The sequence below is a fragment of the Zootermopsis nevadensis genome, unplaced genomic scaffold, assembly GCF_977971745.1.
Source record: "Zootermopsis nevadensis isolate Lab colony 2312 unplaced genomic scaffold, Znev_1.0 Znev_ptg000017l, whole genome shotgun sequence".
In the NCBI taxonomy this organism is placed as follows: Eukaryota; Metazoa; Arthropoda; class Insecta; order Blattodea; family Termopsidae; genus Zootermopsis; species Zootermopsis nevadensis.
Window position 1 is genome coordinate 6,422,580 of NW_028259149.1, and position 16,367 is coordinate 6,438,946.

Here is a 16,367-nt window from a genome sequence, read left to right on the forward strand (position 1 = left end):
ATTGTTCTTACAAAAACTGTCATGAAATACCTGACTTGGTAGTAAGTCTAATATTCGGCACTCTTCATTATTATAACTAAAGACGTAAATAGAATATCTAAACCCAGTGAATCACAGTCTTTCTTGAGAAGCTATTAGTCGCATAGCTAGTAATAATTCCACCAATTTTATCAAACGTGAAGTTTCATTACCGTGTTCACATGATCCGGTCTTTATTCTGAGGCAGATAAATCAATTTCATAGCCTAACACCCAATTTAGTAGTTATAATAGATCAGTGAATTATATTTTCAGTAATTTTGTGCTTGGGGTACTTTTTGATAAACATTAATTGATTGTGTGCCAAGATCTGTGTAATAACAATTTGTCCAGACTTTGGGATATTCCGAATCAAGGCCTCGAATTGTGCAAAATATATCAATTATTTGTGGTTTTAGTGTTAAGAGACTTTCTTACCAGAAGTACAGCTCTCATCAAAAAGTTTGTTATTTTTTAAAAAGAATTTGACTTCAGGAATTCCTTATGAATTCCTGTATGAAATGGTAGTTCATTAGTCGGTTTTGTACAGTTAGAGGAAGTAATTTAGAATATAAGTTACGCGTGATAGTTTTCATATGCAGTGACAATACAACCCCTTCATGACTCCACTCGGAATTATAGGTATCTGGCGGAACTTGTGATACCATCGGGCAGATTGGTCGCTCTGATTAACTTCTCTGTTGCAATGTGACCAATGACAAATTAATATGCACAGTAGGTCACGAGCCTCATCAGGCCCCTTTTTAGGCATATGTGACACAACTCCCTTTGGAAAGCTTCGATACTGTCCGCGTCCCTAGGGAAGTCCGATTGGCGCGTGCGCACTCCGCCTGTTGCTATTCCATGTACACAAACAGTCTTGGGCAATGCAGTGCACTGTGGGGAAATAGAACGTCGTAGCCGTTCATGCTCACACCATTGCCAGATGACTGACTTCTGGTGTCTCGTTACGGTACTCCTGCTACACTTAACCGCACCCGCAACTCATTTGTAAGGGCAAAAATATCGGTCATTACTTCAAAAAGCAATTTTGAACGTTGTTGAAATTGAATTTAAAAATTTTCACGTAGTTTTACAATATTAGTAATCAGTCTGTGACAGTAAAATATTCTTGTTGACATGTGTTCAGTTTTTATTTTTCAGTCGGATTTCACTGGAAAATTTTGTTTCTCAATGATATTTAACAAAAATCCAAAGGTTTTTAACTGAGATTCTGTTTAACATATGGAGAAAATGCAATCACACCACGCTTAAGACATCGATATTGGAACTGTGTATCCCATTGAAAGCAACATTTGTTTTTAAACTTACTATGCCATGCAAAATTTATTTAAATGCAAAATAAATTAAAACTCTCATCAAATGACTGCCAGTTGTACTAATAATTGTGTAGATATTGTAAAGAGCAAGATTTAGATATCTTTGCAATTCAACTGGAGGTAAAAACATCTAACTTATTTATATTAAACATATTCAGAGCTTCTTCAGGAGATTTTAATAAAATTCTAAGAGGATTAGATGCTTCTTTAAAGTATCTATATGATTCAGAATCTGAATTATGAATTTGTGGTGACATAAATATAGACTATCTCAATAAAAGCAACAGTAAGGAAACTCATTATTGACAACATATAATTTGACGCAGTGTAAATTTTGCAACAGGAATTCAAAATAATTCGAATACAGCAACTGAACATTTTTTGTGGATAGCTTAAGATAAGCTCATCTACTAAACCTCCCATAATAAAAGCAAACTAACCCAACCTAACCTAACCTAACCTATCGTAACTTCATCTAACGTATTGCAATTTAGCAATAATTAACCGAACCTTACGTAACATAACGTAAGCGTGCCAAACCGTGACTTAGTGACCACGCGTGCCCAAGCGTGATAAAGCGTGTCTAGGCGTGATGTGCTTTGACGTCCTGAAAATTGATCACCATATCTGAAGAAACGTGACGAAGATTTACAAAGTGTGACCAAACGTGACCAAGCGAGACAAAAGCGTGATTAGGCATGACATGCTATAAAAGCTTGACGAGAGGTCACCACACGTGTTCAAATACGACTAAGATTGGAAAAGAGTGTCTAAGCGTGACCAAGCGTGCTCTAGAGTGACAGAGCGAGACTAGGCGTGACGTACAGTAACAGGGTGACGAATTGTGGCCATACGTGTGAAAACGTCACAAAAATTGTGAAATCGTTACCGAACACAACAAAATCCACTAAGCGTGACCAAGCGTGCTCGTGCGTGACTAGGCGTAACGTACTGTAATGGCGAGACGAGATGTGTCCAGAAATGTCGAAACGAGACGAATATTTACAAAGCGTGACAAAGCGTGCTCAAGCGTGACCAGGCGTGACTAGGTGTGACGTACTGTAACGGCGACACGAGATGTGGCCAGAAGTGTCGAAACGAGATGAATATTTACAAAGCGTGACCAAGCGTGACTAGGCGTGACGTACTGTAACGGCGTGACGAATTGTGGCCATAAGTGTCAAAACGTTACCAAACACAACAAAATCCACTAAGCGTGACCAAGCGTGCTCGTGGGTGACAAAGCGTGACTAGGCGTGACGTACTGTAACGGCGAGACGAGATGTGTCCAGAAATGTCGAAACGAGACGAATATTTACAACGCGTGACCAAGCGTGACGAAGCGTGACTAGGTGTGACGTACTGTAACGGCGTGATGAATTGTGACCATAAGTGTCAAAACGTCAAAAAAATTTCCAAAACGTTACCTAACCTGACAATATCCACTAAGGATACCTCACTGAACCTAACATAACTCAACCAAACCTAACGTAACCTAAAATAACCCTACCCAACCTAACCTAACCCGACCTATCCTAACCTAACCTAATCGAACATTTCTGAGCTAACCCAACATGTCGAAACTTAATCTAACGTATAGCAAAGTAGCCAAAATTAACCGAGCCTTACGTAACATGTCGTAAGCGTGCCGAAGCGTGACTTAATAACCATGCGTGCAAAAGCGTGACAAAGCGTGACCAGGCGTGACCTAGTTTCACCTCGTGACAAGGGATCACCAAGATTTACGAAGCGTGACAAAGCGTGAATAGGCGTGACCTGCAATAAAGGGGTGACAAGACGAAGATATGAAAAGAGTATCTAAGCGTGACTAGGCGTGACGTACTGTAACGGCGTGACGAATTTTGTCCATAAGTGTCAAAACGTCACAAGAATTGTGAAAACCCATTATTTTACATCTGCCCAAATAAGTTCAATGGAGTTTAAATCGGGATGGTACGGCGGAAGTCTCAGCACAGTACAGTCTTTGTCTGCTGAAATCTGTTCAATCAAATAATATTTGTGCTTTGACTTATTTAATTTGATTAAATCGTACAGTTGAGCTTCCAACACGTTGTAACAAAATCGGATGTTTATTTCCAGTAGCCAGGTTTTCATTTCGTCCTTCTTTGATTAAGACGTCGGTGGTTTGTCTGTGATACGAGGCGTTATCAATGACCAGAAAGGAGATTGCAACGAACAGGTGGCATGTTCTTAACACAGCACAGTCACAAGACAACAATATCAGGCTTGCACACTGCAGCACTGACACAGACTGTACTGGGATACTGGGAACGACCCGTTCTACAGTGCCTGAGCACTGCGGGTCAACTTTTCGTTGTCTTGATCTATAGTCATTCGGTAGGACTCCTTGGACGAGGGATCGGCCCGTCGCAAGGCCTCTACCTGTACACAGGACAGCACAACACAAAAACGCGGACAAACATCCATGGCTTGAGTGGGATTCGAACCCACGGTCCCAGCGACCAAGCGGCACAAGGCCCACGCCTCAGACCGTGCGGCCACTGCGGACCCCTGACACAGACTGTGCTGACCGACGGAAACTCCTTCCTTCCTTCATTGAGTTTTCCGCATACTGGGCTCTCCCTACAAGGTCGGCGGCCATAATCGGTGGATCCATTTCTACCTACCTGCTCATAACCTTTATGAAAACTGCTCTTTTTAACATTATTGAATGTGTGAAGAGGAATAAATAATTACGCATCTTGTTCTTAAGTATTGCTTATATTCAAGAAGTTGGCTTTATGTGGCATTTTCGAAAACAAAAAACTGCTGTAACATATTGTTTCCACAAAATTTAGTAAATCTACGCGAGCACATGCCAGCAGCATAACGCGTTACTATCAAACAAACATTGCCAGAATCGCAAACATATTAATTTAAACAAATATAATAATCCTATCATTTTGCCACGTTATATCTCGTGTTCATTCTTGAGTGACCATCCGATCTCATCTGCGTACATAGCCTGTTCGCTGGGAGATCTGTCTTTTATGAGGTACGAGACGGTTTCAGGGATGCCATTATAATTATTTGAGTTTCCTGCTGACAAGGTTCAGTGAAATAGGTCACGAGTTGCAGAGGAAGGGAAGTCAGTGATGAATTCACAATTCGAGTTTATTTCAATAGATACGAAGCATTGCCAGCCACGTAGTTCGCTTTAGAAGGCGATTCTATACTTTGTCTGCGATCTTCCATTCTGTTTCTTGTCCGTACAGGCACTCTCCAGAAGGCTGAGCCATCGTGAACTGAGCCTTGTATTCTCCGCGCTCAACATCTTCAGACCATTTGTCTGTGTTTAGAGTGTAGTTTTCCAAAGAGTAACTTCCCTGCAAGAGTAAAAATATGTTTATTAAATTATTTTGACTCAGTTTTTTTAAAGCATCTCCTGTTTCAAGTCGTTCTATTCAACAGTCAAATATTTCGATGGATTATTTTATATGTGCAGTGGAGTTGCTTTCTCACGCCAAGTTGTAGTATGACACGTAGTGTGTGCGTTTGTTGTTTATTTATTTCAAACCATATTCAATTGTTGATTCTTCAAATTGAATTATGTAAGTTCATCATCACACGGACCTCATTCCTTCATTTGTTACGATTTGTAAAAAGTTTCAGGCGACTTATAATGAGTTTTCTAAAAATTTGATTGACAACTGCTTTATGACTTATTTTAAACCTCATACGTAATTACTAATTATTTCTCAAAATGTGACGACTTATATTTTTCGATGTTTAGTTTTTATCTTTATTCCTATTAATCGCATATGCTATTGTAACAATTCGTAAACCTTGGATTTCGATTTGTCTGTTTTGGCCAGTGAGTAGTACCATGTCAGACGTAACAAAATGGCGATGGAGCTGGCCCTAGAATCATGCTTGTCGGGACTTACGGTACACGTAAGACTATGCTAATATAAAAGCGTGTTGGAATTAAACACGAATTATTTATTTTCTGTGTTAATCTGTCGCCTTCTTTATTCCTTTCGTGTATATGTTTCGTACCTTTGTGGGATTACCCCCTTTCACTCGCATTGTTTTCCCAGTCCTTTCTTTTTTCCTTCTTCATCGTCATCATTTCCTTAAGACAGTATACGTTTATGTCCTCTTCCCTTCCTTCACCCTTATTTTCTTCCCTTGGTCCTTATTACTTTTCATTGCTACAGCATCCACCATTTCTGTTTATATCACATCGTCTAAAACCTGCTATCTGAATATGCTACAAAAATTTCAAGGAATTTTGCAAACTCATATTAACTCTTTGAAGTTGCAGCTCACTCGAATAATTTTAAAAATTCAGTCTCTACCACAAATAAAACACTTCACTATTACAATGATCAGTTGATTAATTCTGTGTAAGGGAATTATTCGTGCTTACACTTGAGAAAGTTTCAAGAAACATAAATACCCAGTTGCCGAGCGTTAAAATAGGCCGTACACATAGTTCCCATTGCCGTGATGATGGAGGCAGTTAGCACGTCTGAAATGTCTGTATACTTCTATCAGATTACACTGTAACAACTAACAACCCAGAATTCAAATTCATAAGTGAACGTCAGTTACTGGTTTTGATATATGAGCTGTAAAACTTACCTCTTTCAGAGGGCATTGCTTAGGAACGTTTTGCTTCTCCATGGATTTCTTGTATATGTCATTTTCGAAGACCTTGCAACAGTTTTCTGGTATTAAAGAGAGGGGCAATTTCTTGTACTCGTCTCCTTCTTTCTTGAAGAAGTCTGTCTTACACTGAAAGATTAAAAGGTCGCATATCTGTATTCATTTATTATTATGCAGTGTTTAAGTATGGAAAAGTCTTCTGGTTTTGTCTATAGTGATCTTACGGGTTATGAATCTGTGCTGTGAACATGGAGGAATTATATTCCTCCGTTACATTGCTACAAGCCCACATGAAGTTTCAAGCCAGAAGACCAACATTGGTATCTTCGCTGTGAGAGCCTCAGATCTTACATGCTTCTACTTATCTTCCCGAATTATCATCATCTTATCGTCTGCTTTCGTATGTAGTTAAAATTGCAGCATGCTATAGAGTGAAGGTGATATCTGTTAGTAAGGTGACAGATTTTATCAAACTGACTCGGCTCAGGATAGGGTCTGGTTCACAAGAGTTTGAACACTTCCAGTGACCTTCGGAAGATTTCCGACCCCTAAATTATAGACAAGAAAAACTCTGCACGAATATAATTTAATCATACGTACCATTGCATCCTGTGGTATCTCTTTGACGATATCGTATTTAACATTGAGGGTTGTCAGAGGACCGTCTGTCCCAATCTTCACATCCAATTTATTTATGAAATCGATATTAGAGCAGGTTGCCTTAGCTGATTGCAGCGTCAAGACGAAAGGTGTCTGAAAGAGGAAAGGAACAAGTGTTTATAATATTTCATAAATACATGCATTCCCTGAGTAGAACTGAAAGAAACATTTGTCTCCGATTAAAATGGCATTCGTAGGTTAGCAGTTATCGTTATCTGCTGCTATGTTGATACGAGCTTGGAATATAGAAATTTGTTGAAATCCTTTCTTGGATAGTGTTGCTGCAACCAAGCCACAAACGGACGGACATATAGTAATTTACAGCAAGTTATTCTGAGCTGTGTTACGCGCAGAAATTGGGCAAACCTGTAATCACATTGTTCCTTACCTACCATAATCGATAACCCTGCCTTTTTATTTGCGTATCTCGCTGAGGATACTTACTGCCATAGCTGGGTAGTACCCCAACAGTACCAACATGCATATTGCAGTGCCGATGGCCTTCATGGTTCTCTGTTCTACTTCCACGAATATTCTGGATTCTGTCAATGCTGTAAGCGGCATGTTTATATTCCGTGTAATAAACAAAGCTGCCGGGCCTCTCTTTGTTCTGCTTCCGTTTTCCGCTATCTAGTTATCTGATGTATTCACAAATATCTGAAAAAACTTAGTTAGTTCCATCGTGGTTCTGTATTAATCGGTCATTGTAATATTTTAGTGACGGAGAAAATAAATGCGTAAAAAATTTTGGTTCGGAAGCCTGGAAGGAGGAGGTCACCCAGATGACCTTGAGTAAATGAGGAATAATATTAAAACGGATTTTAGGAAAATATGGTTGGAGTTTGAACTGGATTCAGGTCCAGTAAAGGAATTTGCCCACGAAGAGATGATGTGGCGTCCATTACTAGCACAACGTTGAGCTCAGGATTTCGTCGGTAGTTATATTGATTCATTAATAGGTTTAAAATTTACACAACTGCACTCAATGTGGGGCTGTGAGATTACAACGGTTTCGTTTTGGAGGAGGTTAGAAAATGTGTAAACGAAAGGTAGAATTTATTTCCTAGGTGCACAACGCAAATAAGTTAACAATAACTGAATCTTTCTGTTCCACCATCTTAGTGCAGTGCTACAAAATGGCAGTTCTGAGCCTCATGCATTGTTGAATGTCACTGTTGCCTAAAAGCATAGCTGTTAAGAGGACCAGGAATTGAATGCAAAAGTATTTTTAATGCTGTGAAAAATAAGATCTGACTGATATATTTTAAATCAGATATGTTTCAATGTCTGTACAGCATGCATTCATTTCTGGGAACTTCGATTGAGAGCAGCATATTCGCTACTTTTTTTTAAAAAAATAATACGACAGTTGCTAAACAAAAGGCCTTTACGTTCAGAGATGACAGATAATCGACCTACATAAAATTGCGAAAGAGCCTGTTAAAATTTGTACAAGCTGGTGTGGCTACACAGTTGTAAACCCGTGGCCTGTTGTGAGTGAAGCTTATTAAACGATTTCTTTGTAAAGAGTTTCTGATTTGTCTCCACTTGTTGACACAGAATTTCACAATCGTTTTTAAATTGCTTATCGATCAGACGTAATAATGATGCGAATATGGTCAGTTTTAATTTTATGATATTCCGTAGTAACACTTGTTTTCACACATAGCGTTAAAAGGACAACCAAATTCCGTCGTTGAATCATCCAGCTCATTAACATTCTTTGTGTAAGGTCCTTTTAATATTACCGCCCTACCCTGCGAATGGAACAGTTGGCAAAGACCTGAAACGTTTTGTTTCCGGTAAGTGTGTGAGTGTTTGTTCACATAATTAACAGCGTAATAATTAGACCGATTTCGTGCTTTCGAATGTCATTACATAGCGTAAGGTTAACGGTTGATGTTGAATTTTGGCGCCAGCACCACGAGAGATTGCTTACTGATACTGCCAGTGATGTAAAGCATATCAGTAGGCACGCGATCGCAAACAGTTTCCACAGAATTGCGAAAGTTTCGCCGGTGTGCTGTACACAGTGGTACGGAGCCGGTTATTGTGTGCTGATGGGACATCCGATATGCAGAACAAGGACCACGTGAATGAGTTACTGTACCTATTACATGTTCCGACGAAGCAGCAGTATCGAAACTGATATTAAAGCCTTCCACATAGGCATCCCACCATACAAATGTTTGCTGTGGGTTGCTGAGTCACCCGGCGACCTCTTTAAAATATTTGTGGCGTACGTTACTTGTCTGCACAAGACAGAATGATTAAGAACTGTAACTTTAGAATGTTAATTTACTTAGTGGGCGTCGTACTGGCGCTAGATTATGCAAACAAGCAACGGAGACAGCGGTAATAAAGTGACCATCTTCTGGGTACCGTGTGATCTACCGACGTTTCAGAAGTTCTTGCTGCCAAATATCGTGGTTTAATGGATAAAAGTAATCCTTTACACTGCGAAATCGCCGGTTTAATTCTCCACTTGGAGGCTGGGAGTTCTATCAGAAGTATTTGATATCCACGAATCCTACAGGCAAATGGTCGGATATTAACTTAAAATAGGACACAGCCAGTTCGTGGCATGTTATTTATATTTCGTCATTCCTCCCATTTATCGTGTCCGTAAATTAATGAAATCCTCTTGTTTTAGTAAGGTATGTTTCAACTATAGCATATATTTTGTATCGTCGAAGCCCACAATTGTTGGAATAAATTGTTTGGGGGTTGAGGGACACGTTTCCTTCACTGCTAAACACCTAATATGTCGTAGATTAGAATGGTCCTTTCGTGGAAGTGAAATCTCTCGTGTGTTGTGTGCAAAGGGTTAAATAAACTGAGACATAAATTTAGTCGCTTTGGCGTTTATCCAGGCAGGTTCATTGTGTCACTTTTGCATGGAGAGCGACTCGTCGTAGAGTGGAGGTCGCCAAGGACCTCACCGCACCTCACAAGCACGCTTCCTACAAACGTAATTTATACCCCGTGTCCAGACTGTGTTGTCCTGTCTTCAATAAAAGGCCAAGGAGACAAAACAGCAATGAGCTTACTTACGCACTGAGTGTGTACTCTCTTACAGGAGTGTCGGGTTCAGTGGCGGCCAGTGAGTACAACGTACTGCTATTATTTTATTGTATTCCTCGGTTTTTCAGTCACTTCAAGTTAGTGCCGGTATTGTTCAAACCGCGTGCATATCTCTGGATTTGTTATTCACAACCATCTCCTTATAATATATAACAATAATTTTCGATAACACTTGACTGTACGAGCGCCGTTTTCGTGCGATGCGGGAGAAATTGAAAGTTCTGACGGTGGCGGTTCTGGTAGCAAGAAATTAAAATTGTGTGCCTTTCGTTTCATAAAGGGCATCAACATATTTACCACCTGAGTTACTGTCAGCTTTTAAAGATGTTCTTTCTTCCATTAAATAATTCAATAACTCCAATTAATGTAAATATGTAGGACTTCAGCGGAAGGAAAGGCAGTTAGATTTCGTTACATGTACTCGGCCGTTTTAGTCATTTTAACTACAAAGTCTTGTGAAAGAAATGCTGTAGGTTATGATTTTGTCCCACTTCAGCGTACTGGTTCGGTTGATTAGGCAAAATACGAGTTTAGATTAGGAGCTGTCAAAGCAAGTAGCAACAGGGAACGAACACGGGGCTGTGTTATGAAGAGCCAGGTAAGGCAAAGCAGCGGGCGGCAGGATGTGGGCTCGTGACAGGCTGGGCGAGGCGATAAACCTGCTCCCAAAATTGGACACCAGACATGACAAAGCTTTGTTCACACTCGCCGATTCAAACACAGAGGCGAATATCGGGCAGCCAAGACACAGCAGCACGGACAGATGGGAAGGCAAAACTGGGCTGGACAAGGGCTGAACGCTGAGTTCTGTTGTTCCAAATATCTCCTAAGTCTGGGGTTCCCTGGATGTCAATTAAAATCTTCGATTACCCCAATCTGTACAAATTAATTGAAATGTAGATGGTTGTCTTCTGCATTGCTGCGCCGTGTAGTCTGGTAGAAGTTTACAATCGTTTCGGAGGTCTTTGCTGCCTCCATCGTCAGGGCGAAGACACCCATATCTAGACTCACCGCCGTGAAAATCTGAAATCCTACAAATTAGAATGTAAAGAGGTTTCTGTCTTCTGGGTTGTTGCGCCGTGTAGTATGGTAGACAACCCAGAAGACAGAAATCTTCATACTCACCGCTGTGAAAACCTCAGATCATACAAATTAGAATGTGTTATAGAAATGTAAAATATAAGAACTACAAATGAAGGTTCCTGTTTCTTCAAGCTAAATACTGACGTGGCATGCGATGCGCAGAAGGCAGTCGTTCCTATCGTAGAGAATAGTAAAACAGGGGCGATTCGCTCACGTATGCAGGCTGTTGCATCCAGGTAGAAACCCGTTAGGAACAACCTGCTGGGTGGGCGTCGGCGAGGCGTCAGATCCTCAGCCTATTCCTTCCTATTCAGGTCTCTGCGTGATTTTCATTAGTCCCGTGAGGCCGGAGATGGGTTGTCACAGTTTCGCTACCCTGAATGAAATTCACCACACACCTCACCCCGAGCCCGAAATTCTAATTTCCTATAAATCATTAGATGTGTAGCGAAACGAAGATGACTCCATAAAACTGTGATTAATATCAACTTCGTAAATGCGAGTAGGTACATTTTTACATGTGCTCAGAATCATCAGCTTCGTTCATTTCAGAGTTATTATTTCTTTTAATCGGGACGTAAGTGTGGCTCATGCTGTCTGCAAAAAATGGATGTGAGGGTGTCGAGTGGACTCGACTCGCTCACGACGTGACCCAGTGCGTATGGGTCTGTGAACTTGGGGTGAACACAGCGATTTACGCTACTGAGGAGAATGTTGGAACCCAAGAGGGAGGAAGTGACATCAGACTGAAGAAAGGTTGATAATGACGTATTGCACATTTTGTATCCTTCCTGGAATCTTATTAAGATAAGATTGGCTGAGCATGTAGCACTTGTAGGACAAATGAGGAACGCATACTTAGCTTTGGTCGTAATATCTGATGGGAAGAGGCCAATTGGAAGACTTAGACGTAGATGGTAGGATAACATTTGTTAAGAGGATAGGCGCCAGTGGCTGACTCTTGCCAACACGGTAATAAAGGTCTATACCAAAAACAATGGTTGATCCGTATCGGTAGGACCATAATATTAAACTATACTTTTGCACCAACTTTTTAGACGGATGGAGTAAAAGTTTTATAGGAAAGAAATCTAAAACTTATGTCTGAAATATTTTTATATGACCGATATTTAACTAGGTGTAATGAATCATTGCTAACTATGCAGTTGATACATGTAGTGTGATTAGTCTTACATCAATAACTTTAACGAAATTACTGTCAGTGCCACAGAGGGTGGAGATTTCGCAAACAACGACCCGAAAAACATGCGAATTTGTTGCTCGGGGTAAATGAGCTCGGGTTCACATCCCCGTGTCTGGTGTGAACAGGCCTCTTCCTCTTATCACTCAAAGGGCATGAGAGGCGGCGTCTGTAGAGTCAGGTTTTTCTCAATGAAGTGCAGCCTGCCTGTTCTGTGGGCTCGGCTCGCGGGGTGCAGCCACTGCACACGATGTTGTTCCAGTGGCGGCTAGTGCTGGCAAATAAACATTGCATAGAACAACGCTTCGGCGAAATTGACAGGAATTACCTACCACGCTCATACGATGAATCTGCAAGGTTTTCCTGTGATAATAACTAATACATAAGTTCGAAATTTTTCAAAATGTAGGCTTGGATGTTATAAAAAAATAATCACGAGTAATAAGGTAATAATAGGATAGTTAATACAAAAATGACGTGTCGCTGTTTCTGTAACCTTAGTCGTCTAATTTTCATAATAATTTTGACCTAATGAGACTTCAAGTTCTCACGGCGTAGGGTCTTCTCGGTTGTTGCGCCGTGTAGTCTGGCAGAAGTTTGATGATGAAGGCAAGCACCTCTGAAACGTCAGCAAGCTTTACCAAACTAAGAGGTGCAGTACCTCAGGAGGCTGTGAGAACCTGAAATATAACTAAAAGCACCCCTTGATATATTTGCCAGCTGCGTACGTACTACCTTATCATCTGAGGACAAAAACAAATACACTTTCCAAAACGTGTTCTTTCCCGAGTACCGGACGATTGTCAAATCAAGAAACCCATTCATATGAGCATAGTTACTTACTAGCTTACTATCACATGATAACTTAACTTCTGAGTTACTAGCTACCTAATAGCTTACATACTTCTTGGCTTATTAATTCTTGCAGTAAAGTTGCCCGCAATTGGGCACAAGACTTCCAGTTCATGTTGCAACCTAAGTAGGCCTCTTGTCATCACGGCATGCCGGGTGTTAGGTTTTCTGCTGAAGGACAGAGAATTTGACAGGAAGAAAACCTGCGAATATATTAACAGGTAGTCGCGGGCAGCCAAAGAGTTGCATTTTGTACAAGGTTGTGCGTAGGGCTTGCACCAATCAGTGGAATTTTACCGATTCCTTGGAACTACGCTGATGTCGTTTAAAGGGTAATCATACAACATTTATTCTAATAAAACTGACAGTGTTTCAACGTCTCAGTTGTAGGCTTATCGGTGTTAAATCGTTAGACAGTATAACTAACGGATAAAAAGTATCGAAACGTATAATTCAAATTGTTTATTTGATTGTCGCATTCTATGAGGAAGTTGCGTGCATTGATCATTTATATTTCTGAGTTTTCTGCTAAATGCATAAAATGAAATAATAGATTTAAAGATCTATATAAAAATATCAATTTTATCAAGGTCTACGTCGTTTATCTGAATCGTTTTCCGATGTGGTGAATATTTAAGGAAATACGACAATTCGGACTCGGTGTGGGTGAGAGAATGTGATTGATTAGCCGTGCGTGGAACGACATTGACGTAGGAATATGCAATAAGTGAGTCATGGCCAATGCGTTTGGAAAATATGGGAACTCCAACAGAGTTAAATTTCCTATCCTTTTTATTCTCAAACAGTTGTTATTTTCTCACCCTTGAGTTCGAATACTAACTCTCATTGATATATCCTGCACATAATCAGGCAGTCAGTGATCCAGCGAATCTGTGGGTCTGGCAACTCGCGTCGCACCAGCTGGCCGAAAAGGAGCGTGACAAATGATCAGACATTAAACCTTTGAAGTTCCTTATTAATATTATGAAGTTCTCGCAGATACTCCAGAACCCTTACGAGGGCACTAATTGTCTGCGGGACTTCGTGGTCTGCTTGGCTCCCGAAGCGCTGTGTCGTCAGCTTGTGGCACGCAGCCTGACTGTTGCCGCTGCTGAGCCACAACTGTTTGGCACATGTTTTATTGATATTGTCGATGCCATTGCCAGCTTCAGTGTACTCGCTTTTCAATGGTGCAGTCACTAAGACTTTAGCCTACACAGTGATCTGCCGCCTTTCACTATTTGCCGTAATGCAACACCGACTTAAGGTCCATATTCATTTCCTTGCTCTGCACTGAAGCAAATATGACATACCGTGTTAGATTCGAGGATCTCCCGGCGGTGAAAATGACGATGTTGTTCTTCTGGGTTGTGACGCCATGTAGACTCGTAGGTAGATACCCACGTTTCGGACAAAAATCTTCATCTTCAGGGCTGAACTGTCGGTTTGTCTGTGCACCTGAATGAAGTATGATTACATCTTTTGACAGTGGTAGTAAGAAAACTCACCATAACATTTCTTAACAATTTGGTCCTACTTTTCATTTGTAAATATTAATTGGCCTGGCCAAAATAAGAACTAAGAAAAGTCATTAAAGTTACTCACTACAACCGCCTTTGATTCCCATCAAAGACGGGGCATTTTTTCCTCGCCAGGATGTCCATATCGGCTGTGAGGCCCATATGCAGCCTTTTAAATGAGTGTAGAAACATGGAATTTTGCACTGAGGCCAAACTACAAATGACGACAAATTTTATTTTAACACGCCGAAAATGTGACAATAGCACCAGCACAGAACTATAACAGCTTCTTCTTGTCAGAGAAATATACTTTATTTTCGACGCTTCCTAGATGTCTAAGCTTTAAATCTTTGCTTCTAAAGTTGATAATTTATTTACTCGTCTTCCGGAGACGACTTGACCTGGAAATTAAAGTAAAGTATTTAGAGTTTACAGAGAATTATTGAACCTTGTAACTGGTATACGATAAATAACGTAAATAAGCTCTTAATGCTTTGCGAATTGGATTGATCTTGCTTCAGAGATTACAGTTTTAGCCACTCATAAATTGTCGGTTGTTATAACTGAGCCCGAGACTTAAGGATTAACATTTAAATGTTTGTCGAGCTAAAATCTGAACGTCATCATCAGAAAAGCAATAAATAAAATAGGAAAATGTAGACATCTGTATTTACAGTGTGCCTTTTAACCCACTTCCGCTCTTACACCGTTAAAATATTTTTATAAGTCTGAGAAATCATGCCCATTAACAACTCGTAACTTCATGGAACATACATAACAGTCCCTCAGCGAGAGCAGTGAAGAAATTTTCGTCTTTTAAGGAACTGTTCATCGACATCGTCATTGTAGACGCTATCCTGAATTCAGTTCGTATCCTCACGTCCAATATTCTCAACATCTGGCTTTCTAAAGGTAGTATCACTGGATGAACAACTCAACTTTTCAAGAGAGACGCTGTATCATGCAGTGTGGTCCTTGGTCAGACTACTCTGCAACGGTGGGATCGCGCTGTGTATGGAGCATCTCCGCAACATCTATCTCTTAGGCCACCAACGGCCTTCAACCGCTGAAAAATACCCACACCGACCCAATTTGTCACACACTACGCATCACATGCGTAATTGCCTTTGGATCAATGGTCTAGTGCGAGGGACAGGTCACCTGCAAGCTTCCAGTCAACAGTTCAATGAGACAGTTACCTCGTCTCTTTACCCGAAACGGTGAATCACCTGGCCCGTGTGTGAAAAGCTTGCCACCCCTGATGTACCGAGATATTCTCCGCAATGCAAAAGAGATTTGCGGCTCTTTTGTTTCATCGAGGCTAACGACTATGATCGTAGATGGTCCGGATGATAATGTATTGACAGCGGCTAACTCGTTTACCGTCTCGTTCCTGAACCTCTGGACCAATAGCGAGGCGGGTGAATGCAAAGTGATGAATTACTAATTGGTATGAATCGTTGAGTAAGCTGAAGTAACCCATTTTGATGCAAACTCAGCAGGACAGAAAAGAAACGGGTCTCATTCTCTGGGTGTACTCATATGCAAATAATAGACATGCCTTCAGGCGGCCTCTCATGAGGCAGTAGTAAGTGTTATTGTCATTATCATCTTCGCATATACGTACTGAATTATCCAATACAATTTCATACCTTCTTCCGTTCAGTTCAGGGTCTTTTGTCTGATTGTTTGCTATCTGAAAAGGCTAAACATTAAAATATAGGCTACATAATTTTACTTGCTGTTTCGTGTGATTGTGAAACTTGCTTTCTTACCATAATGGAACGACACAGATTGAAAAGTGTTTGAGGCCAGGGTAATCGAGGAAAATTGTTGAACGTAAAAGAGAGAAGTAGCAGGAGGCTGGAGCTAATTGCAGAATGAGATGCTCCGAAATTGGTTATCTTCCAACAGACAGGCCTATTGTTAGGATATCAGATAAAGAGTATTGGATGGGCGGGGCATGTAGCACCGCATG

General features: G+C 40.6%; 1 protein-coding gene and 1 long non-coding RNA gene across 2 annotated transcripts in view; one reads left to right on the top strand and one right to left on the bottom strand.

The window, feature by feature from the left end:
* Positions 1–16,367, top strand: part of LOC147873632 (uncharacterized) — a 134,201-nt gene that overhangs the window by 9,449 nt on the left and 108,385 nt on the right. The window lies entirely within an intron of this gene.
* On the bottom strand, positions 4,475–7,243 carry LOC110834484 (uncharacterized). Its single transcript, XM_022073680.2, has 4 exons — positions 7,094–7,243; positions 6,590–6,742; positions 5,966–6,118; positions 4,475–4,704 (listed from the first exon to the last, which is right to left on the bottom strand). Exons 1-4 carry the CDS (start codon positions 7,211–7,213, stop codon positions 4,549–4,551), a joined length of 582 nt encoding a protein of 193 aa, XP_021929372.1. The 5' UTR covers positions 7,214–7,243; the 3' UTR covers positions 4,475–4,548.

Bases quoted from the DNA above. Each gene is read 5' to 3' on its own strand.
- LOC110834484 (XM_022073680.2), bottom strand. From the start codon at position 7,213: ATGCCGCTTACAGCATTGACAGAATCCAGAATATTCGTGGAAGTAGAA. The intron at 6,743-7,093 runs GTAAGTATCCTC...TTCCTCTTTCAG, and splicing joins GGTACTACCCAGCTATGGCA to ACACCTTTCGTCTTGACGCT. The intron at 6,119-6,589 runs GTACGTATGATT...TTAATCTTTCAG, and splicing joins AGATACCACAGGATGCAATG to TGTAAGACAGACTTCTTCAA.